This window comes from Orcinus orca, chromosome 3 (assembly GCF_937001465.1).
Source record: "Orcinus orca chromosome 3, mOrcOrc1.1, whole genome shotgun sequence".
Taxonomy (NCBI): domain Eukaryota; kingdom Metazoa; phylum Chordata; class Mammalia; order Artiodactyla; family Delphinidae; genus Orcinus; species Orcinus orca.
The window spans coordinates 142493302-142511724 of NC_064561.1; the positions used below are offsets into that span (position 1 = coordinate 142493302).

The 18423-nt window shown below is 37.2% G+C and overlaps 1 protein-coding gene across 25 annotated transcripts in view; it reads left to right on the top strand.

Moving 5' to 3' along the window:
* The window catches only part of SLC38A9 (solute carrier family 38 member 9), a 137478-nt gene that overhangs the window by 83350 nt on the left and 35705 nt on the right, over positions 1-18423 (top strand). For 14 of the 25 annotated variants that reach the window (XR_004486147.2, XR_007476420.1, XR_007476421.1 and 11 more), the window contains 2 exons: positions 12984-13097; positions 14686-14834. Coding sequence is in view for 7 of the 25 variants with exons in the window: in XM_004275147.4 (XP_004275195.1) it covers positions 12984-13097; positions 14686-14834 (263 nt within the window). In the remaining 18 variants the exon portion in view is untranslated. Of the gene's footprint in view, positions 1-12983; positions 13098-14685; positions 14894-18423 lie in introns of all 25 variants that reach the window. The other 11 variants (XR_004486159.2, XR_004486153.2, XR_004486154.2 and 8 more) reach the window with 5 other exon arrangements.

Genomic DNA, 18423 nt, shown 5'->3' on the forward strand with positions numbered 1-18423 from the left:
GATTCTTGCATTTTGTCCATTCTATTGTCCATTCTATCTCCAAGATTTCGGATCAACCTTACTATCATTATTCTGAATTCTTTTTCCGGTAGACTGCCTATTTCCTCTTCATTTGTTAGGTCTGGTGGGTTTTTATCTTGCTCCTTCATCTGCTGTGTGTTTTTCTGTCTTTTCATTTTGCTTATCTTACTGTGTTTGTGGTCTCCTTTTTTGCAGGCTGAAGGTTCGTAGTTCCTGTTGTTTTTTGTGTCTGTCCCCAGTGGCTAAGGTTGGTTCAGTGGGTTGTGTCGGCTTCCTGGTGGAGGGTACTAGTGCCTGTGTTCTGGTGGATGAGGCTGGATCTTGTCTTCCTGGTGGGCAGGTCCACGTCTGGTGGTGTGTTTTGGGGTGTCTGTAGACTTATTATGATTTTGGGCAGCCTCTCTGCTAATGGGTGGGGTTGTGTTCCTGTCTTGCTAGTTGTTTGGCATAGGATGTCCAGCACTGTAGCTTGCTGGTCGTTGAGTGAAGCTGGGTGCTGGCGTTGAGATGGAGATCTCTCGGAGATTTTTGCTGTTTGATATTATGTGCAGCTGGGAGGCCTCTTGTGGACCAGTGTCCTGAAGTTGGCTCTCCCACCCCAGAGGCACAGCACTGACTCCTGGCTGCAGCACCAAGAGCCTTTCATCCACAGGGCTCCTTAATTTGGGATGATTCGTTGACTATTCAGATATTCCACAGATGCAGGGTATATCAAGTTGATTGTGGAGCTTTAATCCGCTGCTTCTGAGGCTGCTGGGAGAGATTTCCCTTTCTCTTCTTTGTTCTCACAGTTCCCAGGGGCTCAGCTTTGGATTTGGCCCCGCCTGTGCGTGTAGGTCGCCGGAGGGCGTCTGTTCTTTGCTCAGACAGGACGGGGTTAAAGGAGCCGCTGATTCGGAGGCTCTGGCTCACTCAGGCCGGGGGGGTAGGGAGGGTCACGGAGTGTGGGGCGGGCCTGCAGCGGCAGAGGCCGGCGTGACGTTGCAGCCTGAGGCGCGCCGTGCGATCTCCCGGGCGAGTTGTCCCTGGATCCCGGGACCCTGGCAGTGGCGAGCTGCACAGGCTCCCCGGAAGGGCGTGTGGCTAGTGACCTGTGTTCGCACACAGGCCTCCTGGTGGCGGCAGCAGCGGCCTTAGCGTCTCATGTCTGTCTCTGGGCTCCGCACTTTTAGCCGCGGCTCGCGCCCGTCCCTGGAGCTCTCTCAAGCAGCGTTCTTAATCCCCTCTCCTCGTGCACCAGGAAACAAAGAGGGACGTAAAAGTCTCTTGCCTCTTCGGCAGGTCCAGACTTTTCCCCGGACTCTCTCCCGGCTAGCCGCGGTGCACTAACGCCCTGCAGGCTGTGTTCACGCCGCCAACCTCAGTCCTCTCTGGTTTTAATATTAATGAACACACCTCTCAGATTTTTAAAAAATTTCTGAATAATAGTAGACAATAGTTTTGCCCTAGTCAAGAATATACTTTTGGTTTTATTTGTTTTTTTTATCCTCCTGTATACTTTATTTTTATTTATTTTTATTTTTTAATTATTTATTATTATTTTTTTTTACATCTTTATTGGAGTATAATTGCTTTACAATGGTGTGTTAGTTTCTGCTTTATAACAAAGTGAATCATTTATACAAATACATATGTTCCCATATCTCTTCCCTCTTGCGTCTCCCTCCCTCCCACCCTCCCTATCCCACCCCTCCAGGTGGTCACAAAGCACCGAGCTGATCTCCCTGTGCTATGCGGCTGCTTCCCACTAGCTATCTACCTTACGTTTGGTAGTGTATATATGTCCATGCCTCTCTCTCGCTTTGTCACAGCTTACCCTTCCCCCTCCCCATATCCTCAAGTCCATTCTCTAGTAGATCTGTGTCTTTATTCCTGTCTTACCCCTAGGTTCTTCATGACATTTTTTTTCCCTTAAATTCCATATACATGTGTTAGCATACGGTATTTTTCTTTCTCTTTCTGACTTACTTCACTCTGTATGACAGACTCTAGGTCTATCCACCTCATTACAAATAGCTCAATTTCATTTCTTTTTATGGTTGAGTAATATTCCATTGTATATATGTGCCACATTTTCTTTATCCATTCATCTGAGGATGGCCACTTAGGTTGTTTCCATCTCTGGGCTATTTTAAATAGAGCTGCAATGAACATTTTGGTACATGAGTCTTTTTGAATTTTGGTTTTCTCAGGGTATATGCCCAGTAGTGGGATTGCTGGGTCATATGGTAGTTCTGTTTGTAGTTTTTTAAGGAACCTCCATACTGTTCTCCATAGTGGCTGTACCAATTCACATTCCCACGAGCACTGCAAGAGTGTTCCCTTTTCTCCACACCCTCTCCAGCATTTACTGTTTGTAGATTTTTTGATGATGGCCATTCTGACTGGTGGGAGATGATATCTCATTGTAGTTTTGATTTGCATTTCTCTAATGATTAATGATGTTGAGCATTCTTTCATGTGTTTGTTGGCAATCTGTATATCTTCTTTGGAGAAATGTTTGTTTTTTTGTTATTGAGCTGCATGAGCTGCTTGTAAATTTGGAGATTAATCCTTTGTCAGTTGCTTCATTTACAAATATTTTCTCCCATTCTGAGGGTTGTCTTTTGGTCTTCTTTATGGTTTCCTTTGCTGTGCAAAAGCTTTTAAGTTTCATTACGTCCCATTTGTTTATTTTTGTTTTTATTTCCATTTCTCTAGGAGGTGGGTCAAAGAGGATCTTGCTGTGATTTATGTCATAGAGTGTTCTGCCTATGTTTTCCTCTAACAGTTTGATAGTGCCTGGCCTTAATTTAGGTCTTTAATCTATTTTGAGCTTATTTTTCTGTATAGTGTTAGGGAGTGTTCTAATCTCATACTTTTACATGTACCTGTCCAGTTTTCCCAGCACCACTTATTGAAGAGGCTGTCCTTTCTCCACTGTACATTCCTGCCACCTTTATCAAAGATAAGGTGACCATATGTGTGTGGGTTTATCGCTGGGCTTCCTCTGCTGTTCCACTGATCTTTCTGTTTTTGTGCCAGTACCATACTGTCTTGATTACTGTAGCTTTGTAGTATAGTCTGAAGTCAGGGTGCCTGATTCCTCCAGCTCCGTTTTTCATTCTTAAGATTGCTTTGGCTATTCGGGGTCTTTTGTGTTTCCATACAAATTGTGAAATTTTTGTTCTAGTTCTGTGAAAAATGCCAGTGGTAGTTTGATAGGGATTGCATTGAATCTGTAGATTGCTTTGGGTAGTAGAGTCATTTTCACAATGTTGATTCTTCCAATCCAAGAACATGGTATATCTCTCCATCTTTTTTTATCATCTTTAATTTCTTTCATCAATGTCTTATAATTTTCTGCATACAGGTCTTTTGTCTCCTTAGGTAGGTTTATTCCTAGATATTTTATTCTTTTTGTTGCAGTGGTAAATGGGAGTGTTCTCTTGTTTTTACTTTTTATTTACAAAAACAGACAGTGGTCTAGATTTCCCCCATGGGCCATAGTTTACTGTAGAGCAGTCACTAAAAAAAAAAAAGATGTACAGATAATAGCAAATAGTGGTGATAGGATCTTTAAAAATACCCAAGTAATCTAAAAGAAGACAGGAAAAGGGAAACGAGACTATATGGGACAAATAGATAACAAACAGAAAGATAATAGATTCAAACTGAGTAGTATAGATAATTCCATTAAAAATGGTCTAAAGACTACAACTAAAAGACAGAGATTGTCAGTCTGATTAAAAAACAAAATGTAACTATGTGCTGTCTACAAGAAATTTACTTTAAAGATATACCATGCAGACACTAAACATAAGAAAGGTGGAGAGGCTGGGGGGTTTTGTTTGTTTGTTTTGTATTTGTTTATTTTTGGCTGTGTTGGGTCTTCATTGCTGCACCCTGGCTTTCTCTAGTTGTGGCGAGCGGGGGCTACTCTTTGTTGCGGTGCGTGGGCTTCTCATTACAGCGGCTTCTCTTGTTGCAGAGCACAGGCTCTAGGCGCACGGGCTTCAGTAGTTGTGGCTCGTGAGCTTTAGAGCAAAGGCTCAGTAGTTGTGGCGCACCAGCTTAATTGCTCCACAGCATGTGGGGTCTTCCCTGACCAGGGATCGAACCCATGTCCCCTTCATTGGCAGGCGGATTCTTAACCACTGCGCCATGAGGGAAGCCCCAGGAGAGGCTGTCTTAATATCAAAGTAGACTTCAGAACAAGGAGTACTGCCAAAGATAACGAGGAACATTATATGATGATCTTTAAGGATCAATTCATCAAGAAGACATAATAATCCTAAACACGTATGCACCAAGTGACAGAGTTTCCAAGTAAATGAAACAGCAACTGTCAAAACTGCAAGAAGTAAACAAATCCACAATTATAATTAGAGATTTCATCACCCCTCCCTTAATAATTGATAGAACAAATAGCAAATAAGGATGTAGAAAACATGAAAAACACTATCAACCTACTTGGTCTAATTGACATTTATAAAAGTCTTCTCTCAAACAAGAACAGAATGCACATTCTTTTCAAATGCACATGAAACATTTACCAAGATAGACCATATGCTGAGTCACTGAACAAGTCCATAAATTTGAAAGGACTGAAATCATACCAAGTATGTTCTTTGACCACAGTGAAGTTAGAAATCAATAACAGAAAGAAATTTGGGAAATTGACAAATATGTGGAAATTAAACAGCATACTCCTAAATAACTAATGAGTCAAGAAAGAAGTCACAAGAAAAATTAGAAAAGTACTTTGAGATTACTGAAAATGAAGACACAACATAATGAAATATATGGGATGCAGCTAAAACAATGTTTAGAGAAAAATTTATAGCTGTAAGCACCTACGTTAGAAAAGAAGATCTCAAATCAGTAACCTAACCTTCTATGTTAAGACACTGGAAAAAAGACAAGCAAACTAAACCCAAAGGAAGCAAAATTTAACCAGTTACCTGTGGCCTTATTTGTACAATTTGAATTCTATTTGATAGCTTCTAACCATGTAAACAAAGATGATGAAGTTCTAATAGGAGTCTATACAATTGTTACTGAAATACAAAGGAAAGAAGAGTTCACTGTGCCTGGGGATTCTGAGAAGGCTTCAAGTAATGTTTGGCAGAGTCATTATGAGGGCCTTTCTAAGTAGAAGGAAGTTAGGTCTCAAATTAGGGCAAGAATATAAGTCAAGCTCTTCCATTTTCATCTTTATTGTTACCTGGTTACATACGACTGGCATATTACCTGTGAGTGGTGTTGGAATTGAGTAAACCTTGATTTTTCCCAACTTCCTAGCTTGGTGATCTTCAAATTTCATTTTCTTTGTATATAAAAATGGCCTAATTTGATACCTACCTCTCAAGTTTTTAATCATAATCAAATATTATAAAATAGGAAAAGTATTTAACATGACCTGGTGTATAGTAGGGGCTAGAAGTTTTTAGCTTTTCTACCTCTCTTACCCTTGCTTTCCTGACGTTTACAAACTGTGGATCTTTCTGTTAACAGGAGAGTATCCCGCAGATTTTTTCTAGTGCCTTTAAATTTGTTTTGCAATGAGAACATATTAAGTCTTCTCCAAGATTTCTTCCTATGATATTAATGTTAGAGTCTCAGAAAAATATATAACTGAACCACATCAGTTATTTCTTTCTCTCTTCTCTCATCACTGCACTAGATTTTAATGTTAAAACTGGCTTTTTACCAAAGGTTCAGGGTAATACAAGAAAGCCATATGCAGAATGTTGCTTCACTGTTTATTAAGAACTGTAATTGCGATAGTCTTTGTTAAATTGCTCAACATCTTTTATACAAAGACTGTGGAGAGAAAATTTCCTGTGTTCAAGGCTAGGAAAAAGTTTCTCTTAATAAACTCATTGTTTGACAGTAAGTGTCATATAACTATTCTTGTTTCAATTTTTGCTTTGACTTTTGGAAAACTTAAAGTATTAAGTTCTTTTATCTGTTTCTATAACTTTTCTTAGGCAAATGTATTTTTAGAGTTTTTATCTTTCCCTGTATCCCTCACACTTTAGATAGGGTTTTTATTTTGGAAATGTTTAGTCTTACTGTATTTTTATCATAAACAGTTTTAAACCTTTTGAGGGAATAGGAAGAAAATGTTACTTATCCTAAATAATCATTTGGAACTTTGGGGTGTAGAGGGAAAATTGAGGATAAACTTTATGGCCTTTACTCTTAAATTCCTCTCCTTCACAAATTTCCTGACTTGAACTAAGCTGCCTACCACACGTTTAGCAAGTTTAGAGATATGTGGGAAAAATCTATTTTATCTTTACAGGAAATAGTGTATGTCATTAACAGTGTATACCTTGGTGTCAGCCAAGTCACCTATCTATCCTTATCAACTATGCCAGCTTAGACCAAGTACCACAGAAACACATTTTGTGAAGTTGGATTCTCATGTATATTGGGTCATTCTATCCATAAGGCTGTGGTAAACTTTACCACCAAAGTCCCCTTAATGACAGAGAACAACACCTTGTATACGCTGGGTATCTGGGGGTGAAGAACACAATTTCAGTGAACTCTCATGTTTTATCTTAAACACTCATGCATATTTTTATTGTGCTCATAATTAGTTTGTCTTACTAGAAAACAGTCTGAAAATAATGAGTTAAATTACAGGCAGACTTCAGTGTGCACAGCTCCCATATGCATGAATTTCAGTTACTGTGGCTTAGTTAAATTATGTCAGTACCCCCTAACCACATGGTTCAAATTTAGGTTGCCACAGGATTTGAATTATGAGTACTTGCATAAAGTAGTAACTACTAGCCCTTCAGTTCGTAATTCACTCCATAAATTACAGATGCACAACATGATTAGTTACCAGTCACACCACTTCTTTCAAAATCTGTCAGAGGTTGGTCACTGCCCATCTATTATTCACGTTACATCCGGATGACAAAGCAGATAGTTCAGTTGCCTCCTTGTCACCAGGTGGTAAACCCACATTATATTTTACAAAAATGGCGAATCAAAAGGAAATTGGCAAACAAACACAAAAGTGCAAAAATGAAACAAAAAGTCATAATGGTGGAAATGAAATTTGAATCAAACATATTTGACTGTGGAAATGTTGACATTGCTGCCGTTCGAGAGACTCTAGGTATGCAGCCAGAGGAACTTAGGCAAGGTGAACTTATCAACATGAATGAAGAAAGTGGTTGTGATGAAAAGGCTGAAGATGTTGCAGAGGAAATGACACTATCAAAAAACTTCACATTGAAAGAATTCTTAGCGATACTTCACAACATTGAAAGCACAAAAAATGAAATGTTGGAAGCTGATGAAAACTTAGAAGAAAGGAATATGACAGTTCACCAAAGCATAGAATGGAAGTTTGCTCTTACAATTATACCGTGAGAAAGAGGAAGCATCACGGAACAATCATAATTTTTCCCATTGATTATTATGATCGCACTGCATGGTCATTTTTTTTAACAACCATTAATCTATTAAAATAGTTGATATAAGCAGCTGCACTGGTGACTTCAACTGCTCAATACTGGTGGAAGTAATCTGCTTAACAGTCTCTGAAAGACTGTACAAGTCAATGAATCACTTACAGATCTTCATCTGGAACCAACTTTGAAAAATCTTAGAGTCTTAGAACCTTCATCTCAAAGAGTTTTTCTTGTAGTGACTCCCAGAGTCTTAGTTGGCCTCTGAACTGGTCCTTTCGTTTTTAGATATTTTTCCTTTGTGCCTCTGATCGAGTCAGCACACCCCTTCTCCAGAGGTGTTATGCTGTGGCTGGATGGAGTGATTCTCCCTTGGTGAGGTGTTAAAGGGGTCTTCCCAGTATCTGCAAGCCTTTGCTGCAGCACAACTTCCTGACTGACCTGTTCCTGGGTGAGAGCAAACAGTGGTGAGGCAGGAGCAGACCGACCCCAACTGTGCTGCAGCTGCGAAGGTATCTTCCTCAGAAAGGTGTCCAGGCGCTTTCACAGTCTCATACTACCATGAAAAGAGAGGACTGTCTGTACTTAGCTTTTTTGCTCCTGAAAATTCTTAAGAGGAAGAGCTTTGCTGGAAATTTACACCAGTTTACCTGAAGGTGTGCATTCCTCAGTGTGAGAAGCTCCGGACTGGGTAGAGAGATGAATGTTCCTGTTCATAGTCCCCGAAAGACATAGGAAGAGTCCTGCCTGCCTTTCATACAAAAACACTCAAATGGGCCTTGAAATCCATATTCCATATGTAAATACCATAAAATGAGTTCTTGTTTCTACTGAGTTTGGGGACTAGCATTTTGTAGAACTAGTATGTGAGGTTCAGCTAATGAAGTGTAACTCAACTTTTGTCCCTTGTGGAAGATATTTTTTTAAAGGCTTAAAAATAAAAGTTGAAATGGGTGATGTCTTCTTACTGTCTTAATTGATTGAAACTAGTATGTGAAATGCGGCCCAGCATTCAAAAAATCAGTTATGCTTCATGTTAACTTCTTAAAATATTAATAATTACTAATGATAAAGCTAATATTTATGAAGCACTGTGTGCCAGCAAAATTCTAAGCAGTTTAAATACTTGTAAATATAGAACACTTTCCTTTTGACTATACTTATATATTGCATAAATTAAGCTAAACTAAATGGTACTATATTCTGAGAAAAACTTTGTCATTTGATTTATTTAATGATTGTACTTTTAATCAGGTGTCAGTAAGTAATTTGACTCACAGATGTTTTGTTAATATCATGATACAATATTTTCTTGAGATTTAAGTCAGAAAATATGAAGCTTGTCAGGAACTCTGAATTCTTAATGTTGATGTTGAGTTAGTCACTCACAGATCAGTAAAAAAAAAAAAAAGCTTGAAAATAGAAAAGATATAAGAATAAAAAGGCCTCATTCTCTTCTATATAAGCTATAGTTGGACATGGATCTAAAGACATTTGTGAAGGAGAACAGTGAGGCTCCTACACAGGTGTAGTGCTCAGATCTTCCAGGTTTTCCAAATTTGACTTAATTTCATGGGTTTTCTTTCACCAAACGTAATTTTTTATATGTATAACTAAATGAGATATAATTTCTATTTTTAGTAAGGCATACCTTACCAAAAAAAAAGCTGTAGAGTTGAAGATCATCCAACTCATTTCTTATCATCAGAATATGTATTCTTTATAACCATCCTGGATATGGTATTTCCTCATCTTGTTTGAATTTCCTCATCATGTTTGAATCAGAACCTATATTGTGCTTTTTTGTTTTGTTTTGCCTATCTTTGTTTAGTTTTATGCCCTGCTTACTTCTTTAAAAACTATTTGAGATGCCTTATATCTTAATTTATTATTCACTTCTTGCTTCTTATGAATCTGTGTCGTTTACTCAACTATATACATCAGCAGAAGTTTTTATGTAAATGTTTGCGGTAGGTCTGTCATTTTCTTAGTAAATGCTCCACTGGATAGTATTTTCACTATGAACAGTACGTGGAACAGATAGATTATAAAACGTATTTGAGAAACAGAATGTGCTCCCAGACCCACTTGTGTCCCAGTTGTCATTCTTCCTGTCATTAGTTCTCTAGTGCCAGCCCTGCTAGCCACTGCTTATTTGCGAGGCAGAATAAGTTACCTTATTAATGTGTAGGATTCTTGACACATTACCAGTTCATATGGTCACTTGTGCCTGTTTTTTGAATATTTTTTTACTTTGAGCCTCATTTTCTAAAAGATGGTTTTTTTCTACCATTTTCCATTAAACAGGCTTTTAAGAGGCCGTATCTCCAGGCCTAGAATAGTGATGGCTTGTGTTCAAGCCAGAGAATAGCAAAGCCCACATGTGTGCATGCTCTTCATAGGTGGCATGTTTCCCAGGATTGTGCTAAACCTCAGCTGCTTTTTATATTAAAATATCATTTCTGTTCATTAAAGTATTTTCAGATGAAAACGGATATGTACCTCTTTTTTAATATATAAATTTATTTATTTGTTTATTTTTGGCTGCGTTGGTCTTCGTTGCTATGCGTGGGCTTTCTCTAGTTGTGGTGAGCAGGAGATACTCTTCGTTGCAGTGCACAGGCTTCTCATTGTGGTGGCTTCTCTCGTTGCGGAGCACCGGCTCTGGAGCGCAGGCTCAATAGTTGTGGCGCACGGGCTTAGTTGCTCTGTGGCATGTGGGACCTTCCCAGACCAGGGCTCGAACCCATGTCCCCTGCATTGGCAGGCGGATTCTTAACCACTGCGCCACCAGGGAAGTCCCCAGATATGTAACTCTTGACCTAGTTCTACTGAATGTACATTTATGCTACTGTGAAATAGAACTTTTCTGATTATAGTTATTTCTCTCGCATCTATATGTGTGCTTTATTGTATCGTTTGTTACTCAAAACTTGTTACCTCTCTTTCACCGTTTTCTTTAGTATTGTTTATTAACTATGACACAAATGTATTAGAAACTGGTTAGCTCTCCATTGTAGTAGCTAAGGGCATGCAATTTGGAGCCAGAAAGTCTTTGGTTTGAATATTGACTTCACCAACTGTTCACTGTGTAACCATGAAAAATGTTGTAGGGACTTCCTTGGTGGCGCACTGGTTAAGAATCCGCCTGCCAATGCAGGGGACACGGGTTCGAGCCCTGGTCCAGGAGGATCCCACGTGTGTGCCACAACTACTGGTGCCCGTGCTCCACAACAAGAGAAGCCACCGCAGTGAGAAGCCCACGCACCGCAGTGAAGAGTAGCCCCTGCTCACCTCAACTAGAGAAAGCCCGCGTGCAGCAATGAAGACCCAACGCCACCAAAAAAAAAAAACAGAGAGAAAATAACCTAGCTGCACTAGTTTACTTATCTATAAAATGAAGAAAAGGATTGTACCTACATTAAGTGAGATAATATATGTACTGTGCTTTGCACAGAGCCTAGTACCTAGAAGCACTTAATAATTGTAGACAGCATGATTATTTTTACCTACATTTACTGAGTTCCTACTATGTGCCAGGTATTGTCCTGGGGATTGGGGATACAAAGATGAAGAAGACACAGTCCTTGTCCTCAGGGGTCTCATAGTCTAGTAGTGTGGACCAACGTAGATACGGAAAAATTAAAATACCAACATGATAGAAGAACTATTAACCTTGACTACTTTTTGGGTGTCAAAGGACATTTTCTTTCCAGTTGATATCCTCATATCATATATATAGATTCTTTTATAATAAAAATTCATGACAGTTACAATATAGCATAGTAGATGCTACATTTCAGATATGTGTACAGTACTATAAGAACAGGGAAGCAGAAGGGGGAAACTATCTTATCAGGAAGGCCTTGCATCTTTGTCTTTTTATCTTCATCAGATTTTCCCCAAAGTTTGCTAAGATACACATCTTTGCAGGAAACCTGCCCAAAATAATGTGTTGATCATGTGGTATACTGGCTAAAGACTCCATGAAATGGTAGCTGTCCTTTTTTATATATAGCTCTCTCTGACGCAGCCTTCTTGGCCTTCCAAGGTTTTGCGTTCTGCAAAACTTCTTTGTTCTTGAGTGACATTGAGTAGGTTGAGGGTAGAATGACTTTCAAGTGTCATAATGGGAGACTACTACCCTTTGATATGAAAATAAGAGTTGCCTGGTTCATTTCTGTTAATACTACACAAGACCATCAGGCAACCCAAGGGGTGACTGAAGTCTAGCCTGAGATGGGCCCTAGAGCTTCAAGAACTAGAGGAAAGACTTTGGAACTTCCCTGGAGGTTTGGTCAGCCTCTCCTTCACAATTAGAAACTCTGAAAAGGCTGGAAGCAATCTCCATAATCCAGGTTCCTGTAGTTCCATAGCCTATCCACTGTCTAATTTAGGGTTTGAAATCCCTGTTTTGTTTTCAAGCTGATTGTCAACTTAGACCTAACTTTGGATTTCTCATATTTTGTTACTTGCTTTTTAAGTGAATTTATCAACATTTAAGTTTATAACTCTGTACTATTGCTTTAGCCCATTTAAGGAGGAACGTTTTCCCAAAAATCAGAAATGTTCTCTAATACCAAATGTCCAGTTTTCTTACTGTGGAATCAAACTAAAGCAAAATTATATATAATTTATTTTCTTACCTGTTTTCTTAGCTTTCAAAGTAATGTGTGTTTAAAATGAAAACTGAATAGGCTTATAGCCATAATTTAGTTGTGCTGAATTATTTGGCCATAACTTTAGTGGTGATGGAGACCAGATTTATAAGCTGTGGGATCTGTTCTGTTTGGATCTGACAGCTGGCTTCATTAAATATCTTGGAGCTTTTTACTTTGCATGGGGATGGTTGGGAGGGTGGGAACAGCAGTGGAAGAAAGCAATCCAATTTATTTAATGTTCTCCATTTGTTTACTGGTTCCAATCATAAGATTGTGCAGCTGTTTGAACAGCTGCCTTTTGATTTCCTTTTGTTTACTGTTTAGGTTTATTAAGCTTGTCTTTAATACCTGCTTATTGTCTGCGTTAGCTTTCCTTTATTAAATATATTTTAATATATACCAGTCTCTTTTGGTCTAGGCGTGCTTTGATGAATTAACAAGTTAATTCACTAGAAGAAAAAAAAATTTTTAATTCCATAAATCATACAGAAAGTAACCTATTCTTGATTTCTTGTTGTCCCTTAGCTTTATTATTTTAGTTAAATATTTTATATTTTGGTAAATGAACTACATTTTGAAATTAAGTCAGAATTTCAATCATGTTAAATCACCATTTATGTTAACTTTCTAAGTCTGCCAACAGGTAGCTTAGTCTACATACTCCAGAATAGCTTTTAAAAAGTTGTCAGACTAATTGTAAAGTATGTGGATCTTGTTTTAACTACTTTCTCTGAGCAAACTGGATACCCAGGAGGTATACACAGGCACACAGAGCAAAAAGATAAATCTTATATTTATTTGTCAGTCTTATTATTTAGCCTATTCAGGCATACTTACTTACTAAAAATTTATTCAACATTGTGGAAATTTTTTTCTTTCTTTACAGGTGAGGGACTTGTCCATTGCTTATATACTGGTGACATTAACTTATTTCTATATTGGAGTCCTGGTTTTTGCTTCATTTCCTTCACCACCATTATCCAAAGATTGTATAGAGCAGGTAAGGCACTGCGTACCCTCTCTGTGTGATTGTTTACACCTTCATATCTGCAGAGCAAGCAGTGTGATACAGTAGCAAAATATAATACCAGACAGGCCTGAGTTTGAATACAATCTCTACTATTTACCGTGCATGTGGGAATTTAAGCACCTTTCCCCTCCCTTGTGAGCTTCGGTTTCCTCTTCCATTAAATATTATAATAGATACTCCATAGATTTTTAGATGGACTCTCTGAGAAGTCCTACTGCATGCTGGCACCTTATGGTACTCAAATAAATGATTCCTATTATATGCATAGTATTTTTGGGTGTGTGGAGAACTGTACTAGTAGTAGTCTTGAATTTATAAACCCTCCACAGAGACTATATTCAATTCCCTTATTTTCCAAAGTCCAGATCTGGAAATGTCTTGAATAAACTGGTGTCTTAGTTCATCAGTCCGTAATAATAGGTCTGACACCCATTTTGGTACTATGTGTCAAGTATCAAAGCAAAGAAAGACTATTTGACTGTTAAAAAGACAGAGGGAGAGACAGAAAGAATAAAAGAAACATTCTTTTACTAAAAGGTTGCCATAAATAATATTTTCTTTGCTTTGGCCTGTCATAAACCTGGGAATAGTATAATCTCTAGTTTTATGTAACTGAAGAATTTCTCACAAGAAATAGCATGCACAGGTGATTTTCTTTCTAGGCAGAAGAAATTCCTCTAATAGTGTAGTGGAGTATATAATATGATTTATTACAGATGAATTATAAAGGTTTTTTCAGCATAATAGTGGTAATAATGTTCTCATCTTTATAAGATAAATAGGTTTGAGTTATTGCTGTTATGATAGCTTGAAATGTTCTCTTGATTTCCTTGATTCCAGAAGTTCTTTGGCAGCCAAATGTTTGCTGAAAATTCCCCTGATGTGAACAATCCCATATAAAGCCCACTCCCTTGGGAATAAGAATATCTGTGGTATTTGTATTTGCAAGGAAAAAAAAATCTGAGTGATTAGCTTTTTTTTTCTTAGATGCCTAACGAAAATGGAGAAAAGAATCATGAAAGGAAGGAGAAATAAATTCTTTTCTATTTATTGATAGACTGTACATAATAATGATAGTAGGTGATAGATACACTCTCACCTTATTCTATAATCTTACTTTGAAAGTGTAACAGTGTTTCAGAGGAGGAAAAGCAAGAGAACTATTAAGGATGAAGTAGCATTGAATTAGCTATTTAAATTTATTCAAACAAATTTATGCTTGAACCTTATAGAGCAGTACTTCTCAGACTGTCAGTGGTGGACAAGGTCTTCTTTGTTGTTGTTGTTTCAATATCAAATCATTTGCAGACTGATACTTTCGTAAAATGCCACATTTTTATTCTAATGTCAAATGTCTTTAAGTTTCCAAACACTTAACTTTCAATTTCTGTACTTAGCTCATTGAAGAATCATAGTTAACAAACAGTTTGTGGATGGACGCCCATCCACAAACCACAATTTGAGTGGCACCCATGTTCAAACGAAGCGAAAAAATTCCATTTTATAAATTTGTATATACTGAATTTGATTTGTAACATTATTATCTTTCTTGGATTAGAATTTTTTAGACAACTTCCCTAGCAGTGACATCCTGTCCTTCATTGCAAGGATATTCCTGCTGTTCCAGATGATGACTGTATATCCACTCCTAGGCTACTTGGCTCGTGTCCAGCTGTTGGGCCATATCTTCGGTGACGTTTATCCTAGGTAAGGGCTCTTCTCTTGACCAGCAAGATGTGCCAAGCAACAAATGACTGTGCAAACAGGTCAGTTTAAAATGTGACTGATCCTTTTGCTATAAAAATTTGCCTAATGAACAATGAAAAACTTGCCTAACACCAAGGATAGATCATTGGTGTTCTTGTCCCAGAAGAGCTTTAAAAATAGAAGCCTCTCCCTTGTCCAGAATGATTTAAAGTTAATTCCTTCCAGTGAATTTATGTTAGCTCTGATACCAGTTATATTTATCTTATGATTTAGTCACTATTAATCTACTCTTTGCCAAGAAGTTAATAGTATGTAGGACCTGTATGGCTAATAAGAAGCAACTCTTTTAATTATTGGTTATTGATATTTACTTGTATATTTCACATTCATGCATTTTTACATAAATGATCATTGTTTAGGATTGAAGGTGAGATACATAACAAGTTTAAATTCTTATTTGCTTCTGTAACTATTGCCGTAATTTTTAATCTCTTATTGGTAATGGAGGAGTTGTGAGTCCTTTTGAAAATCTGTTCAAAGCTAGTCACCCTCATCCAAGAGAAGTTTCCAAATACTGCTTCAGGTTTCCCTGAAACTTCCTTGTGGACCCCTGGTTAACTCCTACTCTTAATTAAGTTTTATTATAGATTCATTCTAGTAAAAAGTACCTAGTCCTGACCTATTTTATTGGGAATAAATGATCTTAAATGAAGAAAACTTTTGGATAAAATTTGAAAAAAATTACATTTACGGTAACCAGCTAAACAAGTGGTCTTAACCAGTTTATTTGAAGTGAACTAATGCAGTCTTTCCCCTCATTTAATAAATAATTAGTTATAAATGTGTAGGTTTAAAAACAAAAAAGCTTTTAAAAGCAGAAATCGAGAGTTACCAGGCTTCTAGCATTGACAATAGCAGCAGCTACAGTTCTCCTATTGGATTTCAGTAAATATTATTCCTATTGTGTTTATACACCCTGCTCTATTTACATTCACCAAAATAAAATAAATACGGAGAAGTAATAGATGAAAAAAATTCTAGGTAAACGCCTTATTCCTGTTTTCTGCCATTATTTTGCATAATGTTGGCTGTTAGAATGTTTTTTCTTCTTGTAAAAAGTCTGGAATTCCCTTTTGTGTTCACATTACATTTCTTCCCCTGCCACCAAGAAGACATTATCATTTATCCTACAGTTACAAGTACTCTACAGACTGCATACTTTGGAGCATACTTTTTGATTTCAGGACCCCTTTACACTTTTAAGGTTTATTTGAGGACCCCCAGGAACTTTAGCTTATGTGGGTTATATCCATCAATATTTAACATATGAAAAATTAGAACAGAATTTTTTAAATGTTTATTAATTTACTTAAAAAGCAATAATAAAACCATTACTTGTTAACATAAATAACATTTTTGAAAAATAACGATTTCCAAAAAAAACTTTCCTTTTACCTTTCAAAACTGATTAATGACATTAAAACTGATTTAATGGGGGCTTCCCTGGTGGCGCAGTGGTTGAGAGTCCGCCTGCCAATGCAGGGGACACAGGTTCGTGCTCCGGTCTGGGAAGATCCCACATGCCGTGGAGCGGCTGGGCCCGTGAGCCATGGCCGCTGAGCCTGCGCATCCGGAGCCTGTGCTCCACAACGGGAGAGGCCACAACAGTGAGAGGCCCACGTACCGCAAAAAAAAAAAAAAAAAAAAAAAAAACTGATTTAATGTCTGATTTGCTAGTAGATCATTGGATTCTCCTAGCTTCTTCTGCATTCATTCTGTTGTAATGTGTAATTTTTGTTTAAATATATGAAGAAAATACACCCTCCCAGTTGGAACAAGGAGTACTTTTAATAGCCTTTTCAGATCATTATGGATATTCTTCTTTGATACTATGCCAAACCTTGACAAGTGGTAGTTTTTTAAAAGTTAGTTGAATCTGAAACTCAGTTACATTAAAATCCATTGGTCTATCTTACACTTTGGATCTTTTACCCATGCATGATTTTATAACATCAGGGTTAATCCTTTGGAAAATATTGGTTCAGTGAGTTCTGTAGACCTTCCAAATGTTGACACACTTCATTATGCACACTTCAAAACCCACATTCATTAATATCAAAAGTCTTTAGATATTTATTGGAAAACTGTCGAGCTCTCATGGTGGCAAATACAAGCTCTCCAAAATTCTAGTTTTTGCTCGAAAGCTCAAATGTTATCATTGGCAACACAAACTACCAGTTGCTTTCCTTGAAATGATAAGATCATATCATTCATTTTCAAGAAAATGTCTGTCAAATACCCAAGTCTGAAGAACCATAGTTTATCTGCCTTTCAAGTAAAAATAGCAGTCTTTGGATAAAACGGCAGGGTTGTCCCCCAGCTCAGTTGCACAAGTACTTTTCCTCAAGACAGCCTTTTTACTTCAGTATGCAGCAGATGTGCTTCATTATATACTTGCTATTTGATCATACAGAATATTAAAAAGATGTATGTTCAAAGTATGAGATTTAATAAAACATAATTTTTACTCCTTTATCAAGGACAATTTTTAATAAAACTTTTTTTTTTTTTTTTTGAGAGTGTTTGGCAGTAAAGAATACAGTATAGAATACAGACAAGTGAAGCTGCCTCTATCCATGCTAAGGGGGCAGCAGTTTACCCACCAATGCTTTTGCAAAGCGAGTAATGTTTTGTCTGATTGGAAAATAATTTTTACCTCAGGGCTTCCTGAAAGGGAATTGGGAACTTCCCTGGGGTTCGTGGTTACACTTTGAGAACCACTACTTTGGAAAATACACAAAGTTGATTCCTTTTACAATATAGAAATAACAAAGGCCCAACCAATGTCTCTCTCAAAGCTCTGAAGCAATTTTAAGGTTGGAGTTTCTGGATAAATAGTAAGATCTGGAAGCCTGAATATCTTTGTAATTCATCAAGATGGATGACTAACCACTTATTTGTGTAAATACTTTTCCTTATTTTTAATTCTTTCTGTAATCTTTACCTAGGATTAATTAACCTCTGATAACTTGGGCTCAAAATGTTGCTTTGATGTGTAAATTTGGCTTTTAAGGATCATTTTTGGGGGAAATGGAGTTATTTCTTGAGCATCATATTCCATCTACATTATGTTTATTTGTGTCCAGAATTGATTCCCAAACCTTGAATTGTTAACATCTAGTTCAAGTTATTTAGCAGATATTCTATTCATGGTAAATACTGAATAGCTTTAAATGACTAGATCTGAAAAATAAAAACCTGCCCATTTTGCCTTACCCCTTAATAAAATTTATTTTTCTAATTATAAAAGTAAACACTTTACAAAGAAATATTGTAAAACATACAAAATTTGTTAAATATAGAAACAAAGATTACCCCAAATCCCAAATTATAACACAGTCACTACACCCTTTTCAGTGTATTTCCTTCTGATATTTTTTCAAGTGTTTTCAGATTTTCTTGTGTAGTAAAAATCTAACTAACTTTTCCTCAAGTTGCCTAGATGGATTTTTACCATCTAGGTAATAGTGATTACTTATTTTTAATGTTTTTTAATATATTCCATCAAGTAAATTGTTACCCTGCCATA